The sequence below is a fragment of the Nuphar pumila genome, chromosome 5 (genome assembly GCF_984573655.1).
Source record: "Nuphar pumila chromosome 5, dmNupPumi1.hap1.1, whole genome shotgun sequence".
Lineage (NCBI taxonomy): Eukaryota > Viridiplantae > Streptophyta > Magnoliopsida > Nymphaeales > Nymphaeaceae > Nuphar > Nuphar pumila.
The window spans coordinates 517,806-545,021 of NC_143253.1; the positions used below are offsets into that span (position 1 = coordinate 517,806).

General features: G+C 37.0%; 1 protein-coding gene across 2 annotated transcripts in view; it reads left to right on the forward strand.

Moving 5' to 3' along the window:
- The first annotated feature begins 9,160 nt into the window (after nt 1-9,160).
- PSL4 (calmodulin-binding protein) overlaps nt 9,161-27,216 on the forward strand; it is a 44,766-nt gene continuing 26,710 nt past the window's right edge. For both annotated transcript variants that reach the window (XM_090005299.1, XM_090005298.1), the window contains exons 1-5: nt 9,161-9,530; nt 9,631-9,744; nt 10,006-10,101; nt 11,114-11,353; nt 14,038-14,213. In XM_090005299.1, the coding sequence (XP_089861425.1) occupies nt 9,428-9,530; nt 9,631-9,744; nt 10,006-10,101; nt 11,114-11,353; nt 14,038-14,213 (729 nt within the window). In that variant the 5' untranslated portion in view covers nt 9,161-9,427. The remainder of the gene's footprint in view (nt 9,531-9,630; nt 9,745-10,005; nt 10,102-11,113; nt 11,354-14,037; nt 14,214-27,216) is intronic.

The window sequence follows — 27,216 nt, forward strand, 5'->3', positions numbered from 1 at the left end:
GTTCTTAGGCAGTAAAAAAATTGAATATGCGATTATAGCATGCTCATATGTGTTCTAATGCAGTCAAAAAAACTTTATATGTGATTCTATCATGCTCATATGTGTTCTTAGGCACGCAAAAAAACTTTATATGTGATTATAGCATGCTCATATGTGCTCTAATGCAATAAAAAAACTCTATATGTTATTATAGCATGCTCATATGTGCTCTAAGGCAGTCAAAAAACTGAATATGTGATTATAACATGCTCATATGTGTTCTTAGGCAGGCAAAAAGTTATATATGTGATTTGATTACGCTCATATGTTTTCTAAGGCAGACAAAAAACTGAATATGTGATTATACCTGAGAGGGACCTGAAATCGAAGATCCTCTATCCTGAACAGCGGCCTTGATCTCATTTCGGAGAAAGGGGGCGACGGTGTATTGGAAGTAGTTATTCAGTGATTCATTAATGATATGGCGTACATCATCACCGGAAAGAATAGTCGACTGCTTGGAGCTTATGTCGGCGCAAAAAGTCGGTGAGCCGTAACTGGAAGAACCAATAACTGGTGAAGTATTCATATTACTCCCAAACCCGAACACGCGACCTTTTTTGGGTTCACCTGCTGCAGTCACCCATGCTGTAGGATCAAATGATGAATGCTGAGTAGCGTCATCGCCATATTGCTCTACCATCTGTTGCTCATATGCCTCCTACAAAATAATGTTTAAAGTATTCATTAATAATTAATGATAACATTATGATAACTTGCATATATATTGCAATGATTATTAATAGAATTAATACATACTGTTGTCGTTCTCGCCTTCTCTGATACGAAGACTCTCGTGGTCTTCCGTTTATGTGTTTCTACAAACACATCCTTATATGGTACACTGTCTCCTTTTTCTGCTTCCTGCGAAGTTAAATGACAAAAGATTTAGTACACAAGTTTGCAACAATACTTATAAAATTAATATTATATATTGATGAGTTACCATTTTCTTTAGGTGACTCCCAAATGTCTTAGATCCACCTGTGTGTAGATGGGCTTCGGGCATCTTCGATCGATTTTGTGCAGCCTTCGCAGAGCGATTTCTAAATGCATCTCCCGCCCACTTATCACACATTTCATCCTAGTAATCTCTCCTGATAGTAATAGGACCATGGCCCTTCCACAGTAATGGATCATCTACTACGCCAGATGTTTTTTTTGCTGCAGTCTTCATAGTGTGCAGCATGTCTGCAAATCGATTGGCAACCACCTTCTGCCACACCTTCCTTGCATCATTTTCTTCCACCGTAGTTGTGAAGCGATTTGAAGCCTATAAATATTTTCAGAAAGTTAGTAGACATTGCTTAAATAAATTAAATATGAAACACATTAACTATGAGGAACAACTGTATACCATGAATGAGGACCACAATCTATCTAACACCTCCTTTGGGTACTCTTTTCATTGAGCAACTGGTCCTGGTAGATGTTGAAGAAGTGAATTCCTAATCTCTCGTACTACTTCTTGTGGCTCAAACCTCATGCTGCACATGAATTGTTACACAGTAAATATCAATATAAAATATTTAAAAGATATGCAATAATTAAAAATAAAATACTTACGGTCGATTATCGATATACACTATTCGAATGAGTCTTCCTGTGCCAGCCTGAGAAGACCCTGTTTCCTGTGTTGGCTATTGACTTGTGTGATCAACTGGTGTAGGTGGGTCGTGTACAGGCGCAACATCATCTGTAAAAAAATACATTAGAACTTCTGAGAATGCGCATTTGAACTAATCAAGCATCCAATTAGTTATATGATATACCTATCACAGGAGCCCGTGAAGATGAAGGCTGAGCCTGGCTACTACTGGATGAGCGACCACTATAACCTCCACGAACCATATTCTAACAAATAACATATGTCATACAATACATTCAAATAATTCATATCAAGTATTATAATGCATTCAAGTCATTCACATCAAGCATTGCAATGCATTCAAATAATTCAAATAATTCACATCAAGTATTGCACTAATTCAAATCATTCGTTGCATAAATTATAATACATTCAGATAATTGAAATCATTCACATCAAGTATTACAATGCATTCGAATAATTCGTATCAAGTATTACAATACATTCAAATAAAATTTTTAATCATTCACACCAAGTATTGCAATACAACTCACATCAAGTATTACAATGCATTTAAATAGAGGTTTGTAGTATAAGATTTTGCTCACTAGCTTGAGAATTCTTCCTCGTCACTAGTTTGACTTTCTTTTTCTTCTTCTTCTTCTTCATTGTTTGCCCATTCACTTGGTACATCATTTGGATCACATTCCTCTATGAATGTTTCATCGGCCAATGGAGATATGACATGCATATCATGCGCAACATCGTGACCATAAGTGAAGTCATAGACATCATCTGATTGATAGTAATCACTATCTTCAGCTAACTCATCTTCCTGTAACTGATCATACTCGGGGTATAGTTTGGATTTCACCTTGCAAACTGCCCACCATTCATTTCTATCTGACTTTTTTATACTCGGATATGAAGTATAATAAACTTGTTGAGCTTGCGAGGCTAATATGAATGGTTCATATGTTCCAAACCTGGATTTATGATTCACCTCCACAATGCCTGAAGCTTTGTCGAGTCTTGTTGCAGTTGGATCAAACCAATGACACTTGAATATCGTAACCCTGTTATTCATGCCTAAGTAAGTCAACTCCATTATTTCCTCTATAACACCGTAGTAATCATGTTCATTTTCACCGTAGCTGCTACCCTTGACACACACGCCACTATTTATCGTTGATTTGTTTATACCGTAGTCTTTTGTATGGAATCAATAACCATTTACGATATACTCGTTGTAGCATTGCACAACTTTGGTCGGACCATTTTCTAAATCACATATTCCTTGATCTTTAACATCACCATTGCGAACCTACGCACAGACATAAACAATGATTGTGATCACGATCAATTAAGTAACTTAGTGTTGTTTATAAGTACAAAATTTATGTTAGCTTCTTTACCAACTGTTTCAACCACTCCACAAACTTAGTTTCACGTTCTTTTTGTACTTCTGCATCAGTGAGATGTGAAACTTCGTTTTGCAACTCCAGATCAAATCGTCTGCAAACCACAAATACTTATATTACCGAGCCATGTATCCACATATAGAACATAAAAGGATTTATAATTGAGTTGCATATACATATACTTACTCGATGTATGGGTCGATCACTGAGCAATTAAAAAGAATATAGATGTGTGCTGCATCTTGCTCTCGATCTGTCAATAGCCTTGATCGGCAACTACCAAATGCATGCCCAAGTGGTTGAAATATCGACAGCTTGTCAGCTATAGTTACTTGTTCACCATCATCGTTACGGGGCGGGCATGTGTAACGTGTTGGAATATGAGGTTTGAAGTACATAGATGAAAAAATTGAAATTTCTTCTAAAGTGTACGCCTCACAAATAGAGCCTTCTACTCTTGCTTTATTACGAACCTTTTTTTTTAGGTCGAACATGCATCTGACAAGAATATACATTTCAAATTTTAAATATCTGTCATTAAAGAGACAAATATAAAAAAACATATACCTTTCAAATGGGTACATCCATCGATATTGCACAGGGCCATCAACCCTTAGTTCATATGGCAGATGTATGATCAAATGTTCCATAACATCGAAAAATGCTGACGGAAATATATTTTCTAACAGACAAACAGTGGTGATGACAGAGTCCTCAAGATTCTTTACATCTGATACAACGACCTCCGATGCGCACAATGTTCTAAAAAATCCACTCAACTCAGACAATACCCCCCATATAGGTTTGTCTAACATATCATGGAATGCTAGGGGTATCAATCGTTGCATAAAGATATGACAATCATGGCTCTTTAACCCATATAACTGTCCATCGTCAATCTTCACAGCCCGAGCAATGTTAGAGACATATCTATCTGGAAATCTCAGTTGTCTCAACCAATGACATACATGTTTTATTTGATCAGGTCCGAGCACGTACTTCGCCTTTGGTTTCAGTACTTTGCCATTATACTCTTTGAGTTCCAATTCTGGTCTTTTACATATTAATTTTAAATCCATACGGGTCTTCGGATTATCCTTCATTTTTCCTTTAATATTCATTACTGTATTGAACACATTATCAAACACATTTTTCTCTACATGCATCACATCCAAATTATGTCGTATCAATAGGGTCGGCCAATACGGTAGTTCCCAAAAAATAGATTTTTTCGTCCAATTGTGATCCTTCCTAAATCCACGGAAGGGTGTAGGACTGCGGGCATCTGTTAATACATCTGGAAAGTATCGCAATCTTCTTAGAATCTCTATGCCGGACAATCTTGAGGATGGACCTTCCGTTTCAGTTGTGCCTGCTTTAAATGCATTCTTTTGACGTTGGAACGGATGATCGCTGGGTAGAAATCGACGATGGCACTCAAACCAACAAGGCTTCCTTCCATGCCTCAATCTAAAAGCTTTGGAATCCTCCATGCAGTACGGACAAGCCAACCTCCCATGTGTGCTCCAACCCGATAACATGCCATATGCAGGGAAGTCACTGATTGTCCATAGAATAACGGCCTTCATGTTAAAGTTTTGTTTTTTGTGGGCATCATACGTGGTAACACTGTCATCCCACAGTACTTTTAATTCATCAATCAATGGCCTTAGATATACATCAAGATTTTGGCCAGGTGAGGTCGGACCAGGGATCAACAGAGACAAGAAAAGATTTGGACGTTTCATACACAAGCTTGGTGGAAGGTTGTATGGAGTTACAAATACTGGCCAACATGAGTATGGAGTTGATCTACCCCCAAATGGATTAAATCCATCTGTACATAGACCGAGTCTAATATTTCACACTTCCATTGCGAAGTTCTGATAAGTACGATCAAAGTGCTTCCAAGCTTCAGCATCAACAGGATGCGTGATCTTGTTTTCATAGTGTCGAACTTTATTTGCATGCCATCTCATGTGTTTAGCTGCCCTTGAAGACATATACAATCGCTGCAATCTAGGAGTGATAGGAAAGTAGCTGAGCGACTTGTATGAAACTTCCTTTGATCTCGTGCTACCATTGCTTCTTGTCTTTGGCTTGAACCGAGGATGCCCACATGACGAGCATGATATGTTGTTTTCCTGCTCCTTGAAATACAACATGCAGTGATTTGGAAAAACATCAATCTTTTTGTAACCCATACCTAGAGCATTGACCATAACTTTCGCACGATAGAAATTTTGTGGCAATTTCTCATCTTTGGGCAACATACTCTTCACAATCATGCACAAACGGTCAAAACATGATTGACTCAAATTATACTCGGACTTCAAATTCATTAGTTGAAGAACTGCAGACAAGATAGTGTGACTCTCACAACCGTTCCAAAGTGGCTCATCAACATCTCTAAGTAAATCATAAAATCTACTAGCTGCATCGTTTGGTGATTCTTCATCTATGGCAGTTCTTACATCACTAGAACTCATAGCAGAACCCAGTTCTGTTCCTGCGGCATCAAATATCAAATTCGTATATGGATTATTGTGCACCACATTCACCCGTGCATCAAAATCATTTCTAAATTCTTCTCCATGAAACGTCCAGTTTTGATAATCACTCACAAAACCCTTCCTGTATAGGTGATGTCTAACGCCATGAGGTTCTACAAATCGATTATTCTTACAAATCTTGCAGGGACACCTAATCCGACCTGTGGGATCTACTGTACTGACACTTGCTGTTGCAAATTCAATAAAACTGTCAACACCATCCATATATTCATGCGATAACTCATTGTCCACTATCCTACGGTACATCCATTCACGGTTTGCAGTCATTTTGTCGTATGATGTTGCGAATAGTATCCTAACCAGTTAAAAGAGAACCATCAGAATGCTATGATAAAGAAAATATCAAATTTATCATGCAATATATGATGTCATACAATCACAAGAATTATGATGCATGCATTGATAACTTAATATTTTCATGTGCAAACTATTCATGACACGCTACATTCATTTGAAGCATGCTTTCAGTATACAATTTTACATGGTAGACATAATTAAATTGAAAGTAACTACATGTAAGCATGGATACAATCACATCAAACATTGCAATACATCGAAATAATTCATATCAAACAAATCTCAAACATGTACCTGCAGCAAACACACTTCAATATCCCACTAACTACTACCATGCCTAGCATGGACTCCGTACTCCAAAAATAAGAACACTTCCATATTCATACATTAAAATCATGCTCAACATGATCTCCGAACTCCAACAAAGCAGTCCTAGATATCAACAACTAAGTGAGTGTGTGAACAATAAAGTGTTACATTCAATAAATTAAATAACATGTGATGCGCTTGCATCACTTACTCACCACGGGTATTTACCCGATTTGCATTGTTTTTGTCACTTACTTACCACGGGTGGCAGAGCACAAGCGAGTTCCATTGAGAAATCTGCACAAAAAAATGATGTTTTAAAATGAAGTCACCATGAAAAAAAACTCACTTTAAACAAATGATTTATAAAGGTAACTATTTAGTTACAGGAGGTGAATCAAATACCATGAAAAAAATGGTATCTCACTCTAAACAAATGATTTATAAAGGTAACTATTTAGTTATAGGAGGTTCATAGATTTTGAAAACATTCATAAACATGATTTGCGAATGTCGTATTATATTTGCGAACGTACGCTGAAAAAACTAGTTAAAAGAGATTCACATATTTTAGGTGAAATTTGCAAAAATGATTTGCGACAATCATATCATATTTGCATACATACGATGAGAAATATAGTTAAAAGAGGTTTGCAGATTTTTGATGACATTCACAAACATGATTTGCGACAATCGTACCATATTTACAGTCGTACCTCAAGAGTGTTTATTTAAAAAAGGTTCACATTTTGAACGACATTCACAAAAATGATTTGCGACGATCATGCCATATTGGTGGACATACGTTTTGGAGTATATGTTAACACATTTTGGGTGATGCAAAAAACTATTTGGGAAGGTCATACCATATTTTCGAGCATATGTCAAGAGTGCTTAATTAAATAAGGTTTACATATTTTGTGTAATGTTCACAAAAATAATTTACGATAATCATACTATATTTAATTACAAAACAAAAATATCTTTAAAAAGTCGAGAATAAGAGGATTTTGGCAAATTGTTAAAACATTTCAGAGAGAATGCACCATTTTGAAACACTTTATTGACCCCCGGACAAGGCAGGGGGTTGACCCCCGGTCGGACACGGCAGGGGGTCGACCCCCGGCCGGACATCAAAAGGGGTTGACCCCCTGCCGGACAAGGCAGGGGTTGACCCCCGGCCGGACACGGCAGGCGGTCGACCCCCTACCGGGGTCGACCCCCTGCCGGACATCAAAAGGGGTTGACCCCCTGCCGGACACGGCGGGGGGTCGACCCCCGGCCGGACATGGCGGGGGGTCGACTCCCCCCCCCCCGGCCGGACACGGCAGGGGGTCGACCCCCTACCAGGGTTGACCCCCGGCCGGACACGGCAGGGGGTCGACCCCCGGTCGGACACGGCAGGGGGTCGACCCCCTATCGGGGTCGACCGCCTGACGGAGTCGACCCCCTGCCGGAAAACGCAGGGGGTCGACCCCCAATCCATTTAACGGTGAAATACCTGCGGTTGCTCCGGGCAGCGGCAGCGGCAGCGGCAGCGGCAGCGGCAGCGGAAGGTTGACGGAGATCGACTTCCGGCGAATGGTGGGGGCCGGCAGAGAGGTCGACGGGATGTATAGGGCGGCCAAAGGAAGAGGGCGGCAGGAGGGAGAGGGCGGCGGGCGGGAGCAGCGAAAGGAGAAAGGAAAAAGAGGGCTGAGATTAGGGGTAATGCGACATTTAGCGACGGATTAATTCCGTCGCTAAGCCATCGTAATTCAAAAAACGAAAAGGCGACAGAAAATATTCCGTCGCCTAGGCCGTCGCTATGTTGCGACGGAATTTTAGCCGTCGCAATTCCGTCGCTAACTGCCGTATTTATTGCGACAAAATATTCTCTCGCACAATCCGTCGCTACTTAGCGACGGATTTTGCGAGGGAATATAATTTGTCGCTAGTTTCGTAAAATTCTCCAAATATAGCGACGGATTCATTTCTCTCGTTAATCCGTCGCTAAGTAGCGACGATGTAACTCCGTCGCTAATCAACTATTTTTTTGTAGTGTTTTCCAGCCAATCCCCGGATGGAAAATGACTGGCAAAGTACTGCCCATGTCGAGTCTGTCCCAGGCTGACCATTTTTTCAATTAGCCACTGGCCGGAAATGACTGGTGTAAAGTTACATAGGTGGAATGGAGAGGAGCCGGGGCGGCTCAAGAGAAGTTGAGGCCCTAGGCATATGTCATTGGAAGCCCATATTTCTTGATTTTTTTTCCTTTTTTATTAGAGGTCCTCAGCATGTGCCATGTTTCATTGGAGGCCCTCCGCATGTGAAATATAAGCATTATATGTTTTTTCTTTTGAAGCACTAGGCAGAGGCCAGCCATTAAAAACCTGGTTTCTATGAAACCAGGTTTGATGTCATCTAAACATGCACAAAACCTGGTTTTCATGTGAAAACCAGGTTTCACACCAAAAATTTGGTTTTTAACCAGGTTTTGGGTGTCATCCAAACATGGCCTAAATCTTGCATAACAATTAATAATGGAGACCCAAATCTTCGGACGCACGGTTGAATGCGTGTCCACGGTCTTTAACCACTGCTAAAGAACTGGGCAAAGGTCATTTTTTTTTCGAACTTAAAACTCCCATCTCTCTCGTGATATTGGTAAATTTGATTATTATCCACCAATAATGTGAGGCATTTAGTTAACATATTCAAACTCTGGTTAAGTGCTTCCCTGAAAAACATACTGTGGAGTACATGCTTAAAAAGGAAAAAGGGGTTGTGCCCAACGAATGAAATGAAATGGGCCAAATAGCAAGGATTGTGCTTAAGTTAGGCAGGCTCCAAACTTGAATGGTCGCTTGGGTTTGAACCTTGCTCTGGACCTGATGGTAGCCCATCGCATTGCCATAACTCATAAAGTGCCCTCGGCCCGTCCGATCTGCCTCGTAAGGCCTGATGAGTTGCAACACAGATCCGAATCGGTCTGGGTCCGAATCGGTCGATCTTCCCGTAATTTGTGAGTGGTTAAGCCCTTTTCCTTTCCCCGTATCGGGAGACCGGTTGCTGTGGAGCAACAACAAACTACGCACACTGCAACAGCACGAGCCTTCCTCCCCCGTTTTTTGCCTTTGAAGAATTGAGAAGAGAGGGGAGGTGAAAAGCAAAGTGCAAGCAGCAAACACCAACATACTTTTCGCCGGTTATTTGAAGAAATGAGTTCCTGGCTCTTGCTTCTTAGATTCACGTGGCTCGCCCTAATCTACGCTTCCGTTGGAGCGGATTCCTCCATTCATTTCTTGGGAATCTCCCCTCTCGGTAAAGCCCATTCCGCAATAGCCTTCTTCGTTTCCTGATTGGTCTTTTTTCGTTTCTTTTTTTCTCCCCTTTCTGAATCTTCTTATTTTGTGATTATCAGACGAGAAATACTTCACATCCCAAGTGATTAAGTGCAAAGACGGATCAAAGAGTTTCGTTAGGGATCGATTGAACGACGGTTTCTGCGATTGTGTGGATGGGACCGACGAACCAGGTCAGCACTTTTCTTTTCTTTTCTTTTTTTTCTAAAATTTTCCGTTTTGATTTTTCTGTCTATGGATCTGCAGTTTTTTTTTTTTGGAATGGTTGGGATCGAGGACGGATACCTCTCTTGATTTGGTTATAAGCTTCTTAAGATTTCTTTTTCTTGTTTTGAGTCTCGGGAATAAATCGATCCCGTTATTGATGGGGCAAGCCCTGTTGATCCATAATGATGAGAAAAGTAGATTCATGAATTATCTGTTTTGTTGTGTAGGAACGCCTGCGTGTCCTCAGGGAAGATTCTTCTGCAGAAACTCTGGTCACAGTCCACTTACATTGTTCTCTTCTCGCGTAAATGATGGCATTTGTGGTAAGGTTTGCTTTCCATTGAACAAAAACGATCTTGCTTTGTTCACCATTGAGTTGTAGGCTTTCGTATTATACAATCGGATGCTCATGTATTGTGTCCGACCAAATTCTATATCCATCGATGTTTTATTGGATGTGGAACATTGGGTACTCCAAAGAAAACCTGATATTTACCTAGTGTTCCTTAGCGTCTTTTATTTGCTCAAGTTTTGTTACTTTGGCTGAACAACTTGGCATTCTTTGTCTTTCCATACTTGTTTTCTTTTCTGGCTTTTTGAAACCATCCAGTATTTCAATTGATTAAAACAAACATCTTGACTGATTTTAGTTCTATGCTTAATACATCTTGAGTCCTAGTGAAGTCGGTTTTGTATTTAGAAACTAGCTAGTTGTGGGCCTCGGAGTCTCGGACCTAACTATCTGATTTCATGTTGTTGAGTAATTCAGTCCATTATTGTCTAGAACATGACCAATTAAACACTTTCTACGAAAGACGATGGCGTGTGTGTGTGGTGAAGACCTACCTCAGCCACGAGGAAGTCTTTTCTTGTATCTGGCATAGTCATCTTTTTCTTCTCTCGTCTTCTATTCATTATTCCATGAGTTACTGAGAAATGAAACTACATTCGTAATGCCTCAATATCTAGAACCAACTAATTCAAATTAATTTCCAAATTAACCATCTTATTTGTGTGTATGTGCGTGCATGCTCCTCATTTCAACTGTTGCACTTTCAAATGATGTGTAACCCAAAATTGCTCAGCTTCCAGGTCACCGGGACCAGCTCTAAACTTTGTCAACATTTAGTTGACGTTTTTCCAGCCTTCAATGTCAACCATGTTGTCTGTGGCTGCAGGATGCTCTTTTTTCCTATCATATTTCTAGTAAATATTAAATAATCAAACATCTGTAATAACTGATGTGTGACATCCTCACTAACTGATTTTTAATATTTGAGGTAACACAAGATGCTTGTTTGGTATTTAAATCCCTTCTTTTCACTCATTGAGCAGATTGTTGTGATGGAAGCGATGAATATGATGGCAAGATCAAGTGTCCAAATACATGTTGGGAGGCTGGCAAAGTGGCTAGAGAAAAATTAAAGAAGAAGATTGCTACATATCGGGAAGGAACTGCTATTCGTAAGCAGGAGATTGAGCAGGCCAAAAAGGCAATTGCTAAAGAAGAGGCAGAACTGTCAAGGCTGAAAAATGAGGAGAAGCTACTCAAGGATTTAGTTGACAAGCTCAAAGGTATGTTGACATGCAAGGTCTTGGTCTTTTTACCATCTTAGAATTTCTTCCACCAAAAAGTGGCAACCCTTCCTTGTTTTTAGAGTTAACTCTGTCTGTTGCATTGAATTGACTGAGCCCATGCCTTAGTAGCTCGATTGTTCCATTTAAGGTGATCTTTAAGCCCCTGAACCTTGATCCTATTATTTGGGATCAGATTCTTGCGTAGGCTGTGGTCTCAGCTGGATGTAGGTGTCCTCTTATGGTTCTCATGAATCAGCTTATATGTCTTATATATTTAATGGTAGAAAACTCTTCTGCGTTCAAGTATAGATAGAGAGTGAGTACAAGTAGCACTGCACTTAGTAGGCCATTGGCCATTGGTTTCAGCTTTATATTGAAATATTGTATTCTAGCATTCATACAAGTTTTTAAGTGTACTTGTACAAACTAATACTTGTTTAGTGCATGCAAACATTTAAGCGACTAAAAAAGCAATAAAAAATGTCGTAAAACACCTTGATTTTGTATACTGCATTGGATGTTGGATGCTCATGCAACCATTCAGGAAATATGTCTGTAGTAAGCTCATGAATTTTTTCTTTCATTTGAAGATTGATTTTGCCCTATATGTAGGAAGTACTTGAAATACTTCTAATCTATCAAGGGTAATATGTCTTGGTTTTCTAGCATAATATGCCAAATCCTCACTGTCTATACGGTGCATACAAACAACAACAACAACTACAACTACGCCTTCATCCCAAAACAATTGGGGTCGGCGATATGAACCAAAAAAGAAAATCATTCTGGGTCTTCCACATGAATCCTTCACCTCCCATCATTTCTATCCAATGCCATGTCCTCGGTGAGGTTCAAAGCATTCATATCCTTTCCTATCATCTCCATCCATGTCTTCCTAGGCCTACCCCGACCTCTTTTAACTAATATATTTTCCCATTTCTCTATCCTTCTAACTGGAGCATCATTAGGCCTTTGCCGAATATGTCCAAACCACCGTAAACAATTCTCTCTCATCTTATTTTCAATGGGTGCAACGCCTACCTTCTTACGTATCTCTTCGTTCTGAATCTTATCTTTTATTGTATTTTCACACATCCATCTAAGCATACGCATCTCAGCTACACTCATTTTTTGAATATGATGTCTCTTGGCAGCCCAACATTCTGTACCATATAGTAAAGTGAGCATAATAATCGTCCTATAAAACTTTTCCTTCAACCGCAATGGCATTCTACGATCGCACAACACTCCAGTTGCACTTTTCCATTTCATCCACCCAACCTTTATCCTATAATTTACATCCTCATCAATTTCTCCATACTTTTGAATGATAGATCCCAAATATTTGAAACAATCATCCACCAGTATTTCTTGCTCACCAAGCTTCACTACACTCCCATCACTACTTCGTTGCTTACTAAATCGACATTCCATGTATTCTGTCTTACTCTTACTCAACTTAAAACCTCTTGCTTCCAATGTCTGTCTCCATAATTCTAACTTAGCATTAACCCCAGCTCTAGACTCATCAATCAAAACAATATCATCAGCAAACAACATACACCACGACACATTTTCTTGAATTGATCTCGTAAGCTCATCCATCATTATAGCAAATAGGAAAGGGCTTAAAGCAGATCCTTGATGTAACCCAACCGTTATAGGAAAATTGGTTGTCATCCCTCCACAAGTGCGGACATTGGTTACTACTCCTTCATACATATCCTTAATTATACTAATGTACTTGAGAGAAGCACCTTTCTTCATCATTGTCCACCAGAGAACGTCCCTAGGTACTCTATCGTATGCCTTCTCCAAATCAATAAAAACCATATGCAAATCTTTGTTCCTCTCTCTATTTCTCTCAATAAGTTGTCTAAGAAGATGTATAGCTTCCATAGTTGATCTTCCAGGCATAAAACCAAATTGATTTTCCGATATAATGACAACCTTCCTCAACCTAGACTCAATCACCCTCTCCCAAAGTTTCATAGTATGACTCATGAGTTTTATACCACGATAGTTTGTGCAATCTTGTATATCACCCTTATTCTTATATAGAGGCACTAAAGTACTCTTCCTCCACTCATTAGGCATCTTATTTGTCCGCCAAATCTTGTTAAAAAGATTTGTCAACCATTCAAAACCTTTCTCTTCCAAGCATTTCCAAGCCTCGATAGGTATACCATCTGGGCCAACTGTCCTTCTTGATTTCATTTTCTTCAAAGCCTCTGCAATTTCTTTCTTTTGAATCTTGCGCATGAAGTCATAATTCATCTCATGAAAAGGAATGGAGAAGTCTCCAAGATCTTGAGCGTGACTTCCATTAAATAGCTTATCAAAATAATCTTTCCATCTCTCCTTAATCTCCTCATCTTTGACTAAAACTCTTTGCGTTGCCTGAATATTTTCATTTGAAATATCCACCTCTAACTACCACATTTTTTGAATTGTTTTACTTTCCGCTATTAGAAAACAGTGGTTGTCTACATTTTTTAATAACAGATAAATAACTAGTGTGAAATTGACAAGATCTCACCATCCAAAAGTAATATTGTATTACTTTGATGTTAGGATGGTGTCAAAATAGCAAAATTATATGAGCATGATTGACTGAAGCTGTGATTTTGCAATATACGATCTCATGCTGCTGTTTCTGGTTCTTATGGTTTCTGTTGTAGAGCACAAACACCAGATTGAAAAAGCTGAGGAGGAGGAGCGCTTAAAGAATGAAAAGGAAGCACAGAAGTTAAAAGAAGCTGAAAAGAAAGCAAACGAGCAAGTAAATCAACCAGAGGAGACCCCATCTGCAACCCATGATGAGATTGTGGAAGAATCATCTGAGTCACCTGATCAGGTTGGAGTTCTCAGGTCACATTATCTGCAATCCCAAATGATGTTGATGAATTAAGTTTTATAGCTTTGAATATTTGGCCCATAGTTAGGGTGTTCATTAGGCTGGCCCAGGCTGTTCTTTGGAGGGATGCACCCTTTAGTGCGTGATGAAAAATCAGGTCTGACTCTGATGGCCCACCTAAGCTATCAGGCCTGGACTTGGTCATCAGCCCTTCCAATCAGAATAATCCTTGATCACTGGTCTAAGCCTGGCCTGATTATCCATCAGGCTGGGCCTACTCAGGATGATCAGGCTTGGACCCAAGCCCAGCCCAACCGGATGCCTGCCCATGCACGCACTACTCATTTTGATTGATGCTTGATGCCCTTTGCCACAGTTGCAAGAGCAGGATTGAGATATAGGTATGAGGTAGCTTGATTTTGGATGGTACTTAGATCTAGTTTAGAAGATACAAGATTTCTGTTGAGGATATAACAATGAAGCTATGGAGAACTTCTGCAGTGTTGCTTATGACTTCACTGTGTGCCATGGTTAGTAGAATTCTGGCAAGCTTACCTTTCTCATTCCATGAGAAAAAGTGAAAACTAGCACATATCCCACTGTTCCTACCTAAGGTTGGAATCTGAATTACCTCCTCTTAGATGGCAATGCTTAATGTACAAGTGGGAATTTTGACTCATTCAGCTTTGTTCACAATGTTTTATGAATTCAAGTGTTCATTCAGTTTAGGGAAATTATCTGGTTCTAGTGTGTATTATGTGCCATTTAATTACCTCAAACCTCCAGTTCATGAGAATAACTAGTAAACCTTTTTCTCATAAAACCCGACGTTAGATATAAATCATTTTCTAAATCATGGATTTATAGTTGGATGAATGGGGGGTTGACTTAGAAGCACGAATTTTGCGCCTTTTGAGGTGAGGATCTCAAATATGAAAGTTTAAATCCTGTGTTCACAAAACCGTAGGTTTAGGTCATCCAACCCAAAATGCATGCTAGGACAAATTTGAGGTAGCCAAATGTCTCCTAAAAGTTGGCTGCTCCTCTATTCTATTAGAATCATTTTTTCCTTTTTTCTCAATGTGTTGTAAGGCACTAAGTGCCTGATAGAAGGTAAAGTGCTTGGGGTGATTGTTAAATGATATTAACAATATAATAGCAATAACACTTACTATTCCTGTTATTATCAGTATTATAATTATTATGTTACTGTTATACTACTAGTATCACATCCTACAACCACCACTATCACTGTTGTAGTAGTTTTCAATTGCTGGCCTTTTTCCTGATATGTTAGACATGTTAATATATATATATATATATATATATATATATATATATATATATATATATAATCTGTGATTGTAACAGGTAATACCCTCTAGGTGTATTTTGGTCTTTTCACCCTTGTAATAGGATCTGCTCATTAGGGGCAGAATTGGTTTTTGTATTTTTATTTTCTTTATTTTTTTATGTTTTGTGTATAACTGTTTAGTTATACACTGCCGGTCCCCAGCCCGAATAAAGGAGGAGGGTTGCGGTAGGCCTATGACAGCCAGCATAAAAAACTTAGTCATACCCTATGAATATGAACCAATATGAGAATTTCGTTGGGGCGTTCCCTACTGAGCGACGCGCTGTACTCTATAGGCCCGGAGGCAGTGATAAATGGGCAAGGGTTGCTAGGTCGTCGCCCGGAAGCGACGCGTCACACCGGCGCCCGGGTGTGGTGTCAAATAGGCAAGGGTTCCCTCACTTTGTTGGACGGGTGGGGGTAAAGAAGTTAGTCCAAGACCATAAAATTAGGTTAGCCACTTGGAACATAGGATCTTTAACTGGTAAGTTGGTAGAGTTAGTAGATGTTATGTGTAGGAGAAATATTGATATTTTATGTCTACAAGAGACCAAATGGGTAGGTGAGAAAGCAAAAGTGATAGAACCTTGGAGATATAAGATTTGGTATACAGGAATAAATAGGAATAGGAATGGAGTAGGGATTGTTATGAGTCGTGAGTTTATAGATAATGTAGTTGAGGTCTGTAGGAAGGGTGATAGGATTTTACTTATTAAATTAGTATTAGCTACGAATATTATTAATATTATTAGTGTTTATGCACCTCAAGTAGGTTTAGATGATTCCATTAAGCGTCAATTTTGGGAAGATTTAGATGGAGTAGTACAAGGGATATCTTATGGAGAAAGGCTTTTCATCAGCGGTGACCTTAATGGGCATGTAGGCATTAGTAGGGATGGGTTTGAGAGTATCCATGGAAGCTATGGTATAGGAGAAAGAAACGAAAGTGGAGAAAGAATTTTAGATTTTGGTTTGTCCTATGATATGATCTTAGCAAACACTTGGTTTAGGAAGAGAGAGTCTCACCTAGTAACATTTAAAAATGGGGTTAATACGAGTCAGATAGATTTTTTCCTACTTAGAAAAAGAGATAGGGGTTGTTGCATCGATTGTAAGGTTATACTGTGAGAAAGTGTAGCTACACAACATAGAGTCTTAATTTTAGATCTTAGAATTAGACAATACCGCAAAAGGGATAGACATATGATAGATCCTAGAATTAAGTGGTGGGCACTGAAAGAAGCTAAACAAGGAATGTTTGTAGAACGAGTAGTTAAGGAAGTTGATTGGTGTCTCGAGGAGGATTCAGAATCTATGTGGAATAAGATAGCGGGTGGCATGAGAAAGGTGGCTAAGGAGGTATTGGGTGAGTCTAAAGGCGGTGCACCGCTAGGTAAGGATACATCGTGGTGGAACGAGGATGTCAAATTAGCTATTAAGGTTAAAAGAGAGTGTTATAGAAATCTAAGTAAAAATCGTGATAATGAGAATTTGGAGAAGTATATGATAGCAAAGAAGGAAGCTAAAAAAGTAGTTCGGAACGCGAGGGATAAGGTATATAAGGATGTTTATGACAAGTTGGATACCAAAGAGGGTGAGAAGGATATTTATAGGCTTGCAAAGATGAGAGATAGGAAATCGAGGGATCTGGGTATGGTTAGATGTATCAAAGATGAAACGCAAAGGGTTTTAGTCAAAGATGAGGAGATTAAGGAGAGATGAAAAGATTATTTTGATAAGCTATTTAATGAAAGTCATGCTCAGGATCTTGGAGAATTTTCAATTCCTTTTTATGAGATGAATCGTGACTTCATGCACAAGATTCAAAAGAAAGAAATTGCAGAGGCTTTGAAGAAAATGAAATCAAGAAGGGCAGTTGGCCCAGATGGTATACCTATCGAGGCTTGGAAATGCTTGGGAGAGAAAGGTTTAGAATGGTTGACAAATCTTTTTAACAAGATTTGGCGGACAAATAAGATGCCTAATGAGTGGAGGAAGAGTACTTTGGTGCCTCTATATAAGAATAAGGGTGATATACAAGATTGCACAAACTATCGTGGTATAAAACTCATGAGTCATACTATGAAACTTTGGGAGAGGGTGGTTGAGTCTAGGTTGAGGAAGATTGTCATGATATCGGAGAATCAATTTGGTTTTATGCCTGGAAGATCAACTATGGAAGCTATACATCTTCTTAGACAACTTATTGAGAGAAATAGAGAGAGGAACAAAGATTTGCATATGGTTTTTATTGATTTGGAGAAGGCTTACGATAAAGTACCTAGGGACGTTCTCTGGTGGACAATGATGAAGAAAGGTGTTTCTCTCAAGTACATTAGTATAATTAAAGATATGTATGAAGGAGTAGTAACCAATGTCCGCACTTGTGGAGGGGTGACAACCAATTTTCCTATAACGGTTGGGTTACATCAAGGATCTGCTTTAAGCCCTTTCCTATTTGCTATAGTGATGGATGAACTTACGAGATCAATTCAAGAAAATGTACCGTGGTGTATGTTGTTTGCTGATGATATTGTTTTGATTGATGAGTCTAGAGCTAAGGTTAATGCTAAGTTAGAATTATGGAGACAGACATTGGAAGCAAGAGGTTTTAAGTTGAGTAAGAGTAAGACAGAATACATGGAATGTCGATTTAGTAAGCAACGAAGTAGTGATGGGAGTGTAGTGAAGCTTGGTGAGCACGAAATACCGGTGGATGATTCTTTCAAATATTTGGGATCTATCATTCAAAAGTATGGAGAAATTGATGGAGATGTAAATCATAGGATAAAGGTTGGGTGGATGAAATGGAAGAGTGCAACTGGAGTGTTGTGCGATCGTAGAATGCCATTGCGGTTGAAGGGAAAGTTTTATAGGGAGACTATTAGGCCCGCTTTACTATATAGTACGGAATGTTGGGCTGTCAAGAGACATCATATTCAAAAAATGAGTGTAGCTGAGATGCGTATGCTGAGATGGATGTGTGGAAATACAATAAAAGATAAGATTCGGAACGAGGAGATACGTAAGAAGGTAGACGTTGCACCCATTGAAAATAAGATGATAGAGAATCGTTTACGGTGGTTTGGACATATTCGACGAAGGCCTAATGATGCTCCAGTTAGAAGGATGGAGAAATGGGAAAATATATTAGTTAAAAGAAGTCGGGGTAGGCCTAGGAAGACATGGATGGAGGTGATAAGAAAAAATATGAATGCTTTGAACCTCACCGAGGACATGGCATTGGATAGAAATGAATGGAGGAGAAGGATTCATGTGGAAGACCCATAATGTTTTTCTTTGTTGGTTCATATCGCCGACCCCAATATTTTTGGGATGAAGGCGTAGTTGTTGTTGTTGTTATTTTTTTATGTTTTGTCATTTGTTATATTGTTAAGGGCATTATTGTCCTTGACAATATAACCGTTGAGGGCTCCCCAACAACTAGAATTCTAGCCATTGGGAGCTCCCCAATGACTAGAATGGGAGCTCCTCACTCCCTTGATATTTATAAATATGGGACTATGGGTCCCTTGTAGTTCATGCATTTTGTGTGCATAACACATAAATTAATATTATTATTTTTAAGGTGTAGTTTGGCCCTTAGTGGCATTTGGTGTTTGAGCACATACTGGGTTATCTTCTTGCCTCTTGTGTATAAATCCTATTGGGTTGTGGTACGTGAGATCGTTCTCTTTCATTACATGGTATCAAAGCTTTTGTTAATTGACTCTTGAAGACAAGTTGCTCGTGTGAACGTGAGCTCGTGAGGCTCGTGGGGTTCTTTATATCATTGTGCCTCTCATCTTCCTTCTCCTCTCTTTTGCTTTCCTCTATCTCTCCTATCTTGTGACATCACCATGGAAGAAGACCAAGAGAACGTTGTTGTAAGGAAATAGGTGAAAATACAAATAACAAGTGATAACACTTGAAAATCCAATAATGGACAAGAAATCACAAGCACATAAAGTGCAAATACACAAACCCACTAAGGGGAAATCACAAGCATATTAAGTGTAAATACATAAACCCACAAAGGGATAATGCCAAAAGGCAAAAAGGAATAATCTTATTAAGAGAGTGTTAGAACAACATGAATGAAAGGGGAAAACCCCTTTACATACATAATGAAAGAGAGAGTAAGAGGGGTCCATTGGGGCTCTTAATAGATAGTCGTTGGGGAGACCCAACAATCATATTAATGACCGTTGGGGACCCCAACATCTATACAAGTGAGGCCCCCAATGGTCCCAATAAAGGGGAAAATAAAAAAGAAATAAAAAAATTAAGAAAATAAAAAACCTAAATAAGTTTTACACAACTTATATTACATTATGAAAAGACCAAAATATCCCTATTGGGTATTTTGGATAAAACATAAAAATACACACACACACACACACACACACACATATATATATATATATATATATATATATATATATATATATATATATATAACGCGCCCCCTCAAACTTTACGTGGGGAGGATGAAAAGTTTGAAAATACAAAATGAAGGATTCCAAGTTTTCAAGAGTCTTCAATGAAAATCGCCATCTCTATAGTATATCAGAGAATTTTGCAAATGTCAGCCTTCAACTGTCTTTAATGGTAATTATCCCCAAGCACCTTCATTGATTCTCCCCATGATGTATCAAAGGTATTCTTCCATCTCATCTTTAAGAACCTGTGAAACAAAACAAAGAGCTCCAAGTATATAAGAAAAATATCTTTGCCGAATATAATTTAAAAACAAGAATAAAATATTTCAAACAAGATATATTGAGTCAACTCATTTTTCAAGAAACCTTAACATTGATCATGCATAAAACATATGATTCAAAAAAGAGATAAAACAATGATGCATAAAAAATATTCTACGCATTTCATTCAAGCACCATGTGAAAATATTGTTAAGAGGATCAAGCTCAAAGACAACTTGATAAATTTACTATATTCTTAAAAAAAAGATGTGTACAAAGGCACAAGAAATTGCTTACAAAAGAGCGAACATGCACAAAGGCATAAAAAGTTCTTTATTGAAAAAGAGTAAGCATTACAAAAGATATATAAAGAGCTAATTAACTTTATGCGTACAATTATGTGAACACATATATGCATCACATTTTTAATACACATGAAACAATAATAAAAAGATAACTATTTTTATCAATAAATTGCATATAACAAGCATGCATCTAATATAAAAATCAAGTACCTTTAGTTATAACAATACTCAAGTATTTATTTAAGGGACATACTCACAAAAACCTCAAGGGGGGTACATAAGAAGACTCATAATATGAGTATACGAAAAAGCTTTATCTATAAACATCTTTCATTGAAATAAGCAGTAAAAGTTTAGAAATTTGAAAGAGATATTTTAAAAATCTTATAAAATAATATTTACAAATCAACACCAATTTGCGAAAAATTACATTCTCACAAATATCAAGAAGCGATATTTTGCAAACTCCAATAATACAATGCAAGATACATGAAATTATTTTTTAACAATCATTTTTCATAGAAGAGAAGATGAGTTTAGTCAATTTATGAAAAATTCTCAAACATCTGAATGAATTTTTCAAATTAGAACATTAGTTTAACGATCATATACAATCACTTCCTAGTCCTCCGAACCTCAAATATCAAGTGTATCAGCGACTAGAACAAGAAAATAAACAATATGCCACTAAAGGGCCAAAGACATACACGAAGGTGTGTAGCACCACCTTTTGTCTACATATAATGACACTTGAAATGAGTGTATCAGTGACTAGAACAATAGCATAATGCCAATAAAGGGCAAAAATCGCACACGAAGGTGTGAATAAATATCTCTTGTCTACATATAATGACACTCAAAATCAAGTGTATCAGTGACTAAAACCAGAGTATAAAGCCAACAATGGGGTAACAATCACACACAAAAGTGTGAATAAACATCTCTTGTCTACATATAATGACACTTAGATAAGAAGTATAAAAATGAAAAGACAACTGAGGTAAGAAGGCTTATAATAAAAACACACTAATGCAATCAATATCAATTTTAACCACATTTCGAAACACCATGGTTTCAAAAAATACATAGCCATCACTGATACACATAATTAAAATCATCCATAATAAAGTCAATGGCCAAAAAACAAATGAGTGATACAACATACTCACAATCAGAGATCACATAATTGTCAGTTAGAGTCAAACTACAAGTTGACAATCTAAAATGACATAACACGAGGTGCACATAATTCACCCCAACAAGCATCTCTGATTCAATAATAACAAGGCCAAGAAGATTGATGCATCGTATAAAAGTCTGTGATGGACAACACAAATGCCGTAAGAAGTCAATGAATATTCACGAAAATAATTTTCTAAACAAAATACCGATTTGAAAAACAAATTTTCAAATCAAATTCAATAATGGTAGATGGAAAACTTGGACTCATATGCTCATATAATTATAAGCATTGTTAAGACAAGCAAGTTATATACAGAGCTAACTTGAACTAGTTTATAAAAAGAACTAATTTGAACATATAAAGTTCTAAATTTAAAATTTCAATAAATAAGATGAAATCTTAGAATGAATGTAGTGCAATCATATTTCCAACAATATCTCTTATGACAATTTTTACAATCTTAATAAGCAAATAAGAATTATGATCATTATAAGCAATTCTTTAAAAAAAGTTCATGAATACATCAATCAAGAAATAAGTGCACTAAGGCATATCATATGTAAAGGATCCAATGACTCTTGAAGAAAAGATAAAAACAATATATATGATATCGAAAGAAGCTATTTAGATTTAACTCACAAGTTTACTATGAGACAATCAATGCTTATTAAAGAGAACCAAAGCACATGTAAAGATTCTCAAAGAACTATACGAAAATCCAAGTGCATACATTCTCATAAAGAGATCAAAGGGATTCATGTATATGCAATAATCTAAGTAACTCAAAGCCACATAGCTCATACAAAAGACATGCATACGAACAAATTTAAGCATATATACAAGTGATAGATTAAAGCACTAAAGACATTATATAAAAATTTATATTTTAAGTGTATAATGAGTCAAGAGTTTTAAATATGAACACACATGTCCGCCAAGTATGCAACACAATATTTAAATCATATTCAAGGGACATAAGATAATTTCATAAGATCAACAACATAATCATCAATTCCAAACACCTAATGTCATCACTATTATTATACATACAAGTTCAAGTAAAATTATACTTTGTGAAATACATCATTATCAAATTATTTTAAGATATGAACATGATTGACTTTTATAATCATGATTGGTTCAAATGAACCATTTAAGGCTAACAACACATGTTCAAACATACATGATTATATATATATATATATATATATATATATATATTATGCTTGGGAGAGAAAGCTTTAGAATGGTTGACAAATCTTTTTAACAAGATTTGGCAAACAAATAAGATGCCTAATGAGTGGAGGAAGAGTACTTTAGTGCCTCTATATAAGAATAAGGGTGATATACAAGATTGCACAAACTATCGTGGTATAAAACTCATGAGTCATACTATGAAACTTTGGGAGAGGGTGATTGAGTCTAGGTTGAGGAAGGTTGTCATGATATCGGAAAATCAATTTGGTTTTATGCCTGGAAGATCAACTATGAAAGCTATACATCTTCTTAGACAACTTATTGAGAGAAATAGAGAGAGGAACAAAGATTTGCATATGGTTTTTATTGATTTGGAGAAGGCATACGATAGAGTACCTAGGGACGTTCTCTGGTGGACAATGATGAAGAAAGGTGTTTCTCTCAAGTACATTAGTATAATTAAGGATATGTATGAAGGAGTAGTAACCAATGTCCGCACTTGTGGAGGGGTGACAACCAATTTTCCTATAACGGTTGGGTTACATCAAGGATCTGCTTTAAGCCCTTTCCTATTTGCTATAGTGATGGATAAGCTTACGAGATCAATTCAAGAAAATGTGTCGTGGTGTATGTTGTTTGCTGATGATATTGTTTTGATTGATGAGTCTAGAGCTGGGGTTAATGCTAAGTTAGAATTATGGAGACAGACATTGGAAGCAAGAGGTTTTAAGTTGAGTAAGAGTAAGACAGAATACATGGAATGTCGGTTTAGTAAGCAACGAAGTAGTGATGGGAGTGTAGTGAAGCTTGGTGAGCAAGAAATACCAGTGGATGATTGTTTCAAATATTTGGGATCTATCATTCAAAAGTATGGAGAAATTGATGGAGATGTAAATCATAGGATAAAGGTTGGGTGGATAAAATGGAAAAGTGCAACTGAAGTATTGTGCGATCGTAGAATGTCATTGCGGTTGAAGGGAAAGTTTTATAGGACGACTATTAGGCCCACTTTACTATATGGTACAGAATGTTGGGCTGCCAAGAGACATCATATTCAAAAAATGAGTGTAGCTGAGATGCGCATGCTGAGATGGATGTGTGGAAATACAATAAAAGATAAGATTCAGAACGGGGAGATATGTAAGAAGGTAGGCGTTGCACCCATTGAAAATAAGATGAGAGAGAATCGTTTACGGTGGTTTGGACATATTCGGCGAAGGCCTAATGATGCTCCAGTTAGAAGGATGGAGAAATGGGAAAATATATTAGTTAAAAGAGGTCGGGGTAGGCCTAGGAAGACATTGATGGAGGTGATAGGAAAGGATATGAATGCTTTGAACCTCACCGAGGACATGGCATTTGATAGAAATGATTAGAGGAGAAGGATTCATGTGGAAGACCTAGAATGATTTTCTTTTTTGGTTCATATCGCCGACCCCAATTGTTTTGGGATGAAGGCGTAGTTGTTGTTGTTGTTGTATATATATATATATATATATATATATATATATATATATATATATATATATATATATATATATTAAAGCAAATTTTGAAAAATTTCAAGATTCAAACATGATACCTATATCTAGTTTTCTTAAGATAAGCAAAAAAGATAAGAAAAACAAGTACAACGATGATAAAAATATCATTCTAAAAATTTTATAGCATACATTTTGTTTTTATTTTAATTTAAACGAAATAACATAGAATATATATATATCTATATTTATATATATATATATAACAATAAAGAAAATAGATGTTTTTCTCATGCATAATGCATGAGCTAAATAAAACAAAGAATACTTAAGAAATGTAAAATTCATACGGAGTAAATCCAAGGAGAAGAGAAGAAAGGAGAGGTAACGAATACTTCACCACCTTCTCAAATTTTGAATGACACTCTTCCCGATGCACCAAAAGAATAGCTTGATCACAAGCGGGCTCTAATACCATGTAAGAAAATAAGCAGAAATACCAATAACAAGTGATAACACTTGAAGATCCAATAATGGACAAGAAATCACTAGCACATAAATTGCAAATACACAAACTCACTAAGGAGAAATCACAAGCACATTAAGTGCAAATACATAAACCTACAAAGGGGTAATGCCAAAGGGCAAAAAGGAACAATCTTATTAAGAGAGTATTAAAACAACATGAATGAAAGGGGAAAACCCCTTTATATACATAATGAAAGAGAGAGTAAGAGGGGGCCATTGGGGCTCCCAATAGATGGACGTTAGGGAACCCCAACGTCTATACAAGTGGGGCCCCCAATGGTCACAATAAAAGGGAAAATAGAAAACAAGAAATAAAAAAAATAAGAAAATAAAAAACCTAAATAAGTTGTACACAACTTACATTGTGAAAAAACCAAAATACCCCTATCATGTGTTTTGGATAAAACATTATATATATATATATATATTGTACACAACTTATATTACATTGTGAAAAGACCAAAATACCCTATCAGGTATTTTGGATAAAACAATATATATATATATCTATATATATATATTAGCAATTGTTACAATTTCCGTGAGACTAAATGACTCCAACTATGTAATGTGGGCATCAATTGTCAAACATCAAATTTAGAGCAAAGGTCTATGAGTTGGTAGATGCGACTAAGAAAAAACCCAAGCTCAAGCTTACAAAGATTGACAATGGTAAAGAAGTGCCTCTCTAAGGAGACGACATGAGCAAAGCCTTTTTCGAATATGAAAATAAATGAAAAGAATAAAGGATGGGCCATTCTAAGATTATGGCATGCCGCATGACTCATCAATAGTGTTATAAAAAAGTGTTCTAGCCTAATCAAATTTGATTTTGAAGTGATGCTTGGAAATATCTCCAAGATATGTATTCTTTAAAGGACATCACTCATGTATGTAATCTTCAATATAAGGTTAGGACTATGACTCAAGGAGACATGAGTATAAGAGAATATTAATGCCTTATCTCTCCTTTGGAATGAGTTAGCTCTTTTAGAACCTAAATGGCATTGTTCCATCGTAGAATCAAGGTTGTAAGTACTGTATCGTTACTCGTATCGGTCGACCCAATAGTAACATTGTATCATATCGTATCATATCGTAAACATATAATAAATTTTTAATAACAAAATTCAAAAAAATCCACAAAAATCAAGAAAAATAAAAAAAATCAATAAAAATTCTAAAAAAAATCATATAACATGAAATAATGACGAAATGCACAAACTACATTTATAAAATCACATTATGAAGCATTTGTGTCTCTATTATATACCACAAGAGTCATACTTTCATATTACATAAAAAAAAAATCTCACAAGAACAAGTTTTTTAATAAAACATGAATACATGATACATTAATAACCATAATCATCTTCATTATCTTCTTCTCCTTCTGCAACATCAACATTGTCCCCAAGATACGTGGGGTCTTCATCATCTACCTCTTGGGCTCCTTTCATGTTAATCCATTAAATGTCCTCTTCATTCTAAAGGGATTTTGCTTCTTCTTCTTCAACCCATGCATCTAATTCATCAAAATGTTTCAAACTGATAGGGATCAAATTGCTCTTTGTGTCTCCTTGCTGATAACTTTTCGATTTGCCTAAAAATATGACATAAAAAAATTAAAAATAGTTGAGTTTTGAATGAAAATGACAAATAAACTTTACAATTTTATATACCTCTACCTCAGTCGTAAGTTGTAGCGAACGTAGACGAGGTCATTAAGCTTTTTGTGCTCCAATCTATTTCTTCTTTTGGTATGAATTTGCTCGAAGATACTCTAGTTTGTCTCACATCCACTTGCACTATATATTTGACTTAGAATGCGAATGACTAAAGCTCTCAGATTTGAAACATCACTTTTAAACCTTGTCCACCACAAGTTTGAAAAATAAACAAGAAAATGAAAAATCAATTATAAAACAATCGCAGATATACAATCATATAAAACATCATAACTAAATAACAATTTGAAATTAAAATTGAAATAGACAAAATAAATTACCTGGGTGCATTGTAGCACGGTTTTGCACTGCTGCAGGTCTCCCCATATCATACAATGCATTATCATAAGTTTTTATTTCCTTATGAATTTGATCTTGAATGCTATAATCAGGGTTCAACCTTTCGCTGCAATCCAAAAGTCCCTTGTTGACTTCTCTATCTATTTTAAAAGTAGGGCAGTATCTAAATGCATGATTTAAATAGTATGTTGCTTCATAAAGAGGTTGATGAAGTTGTCATTCCAC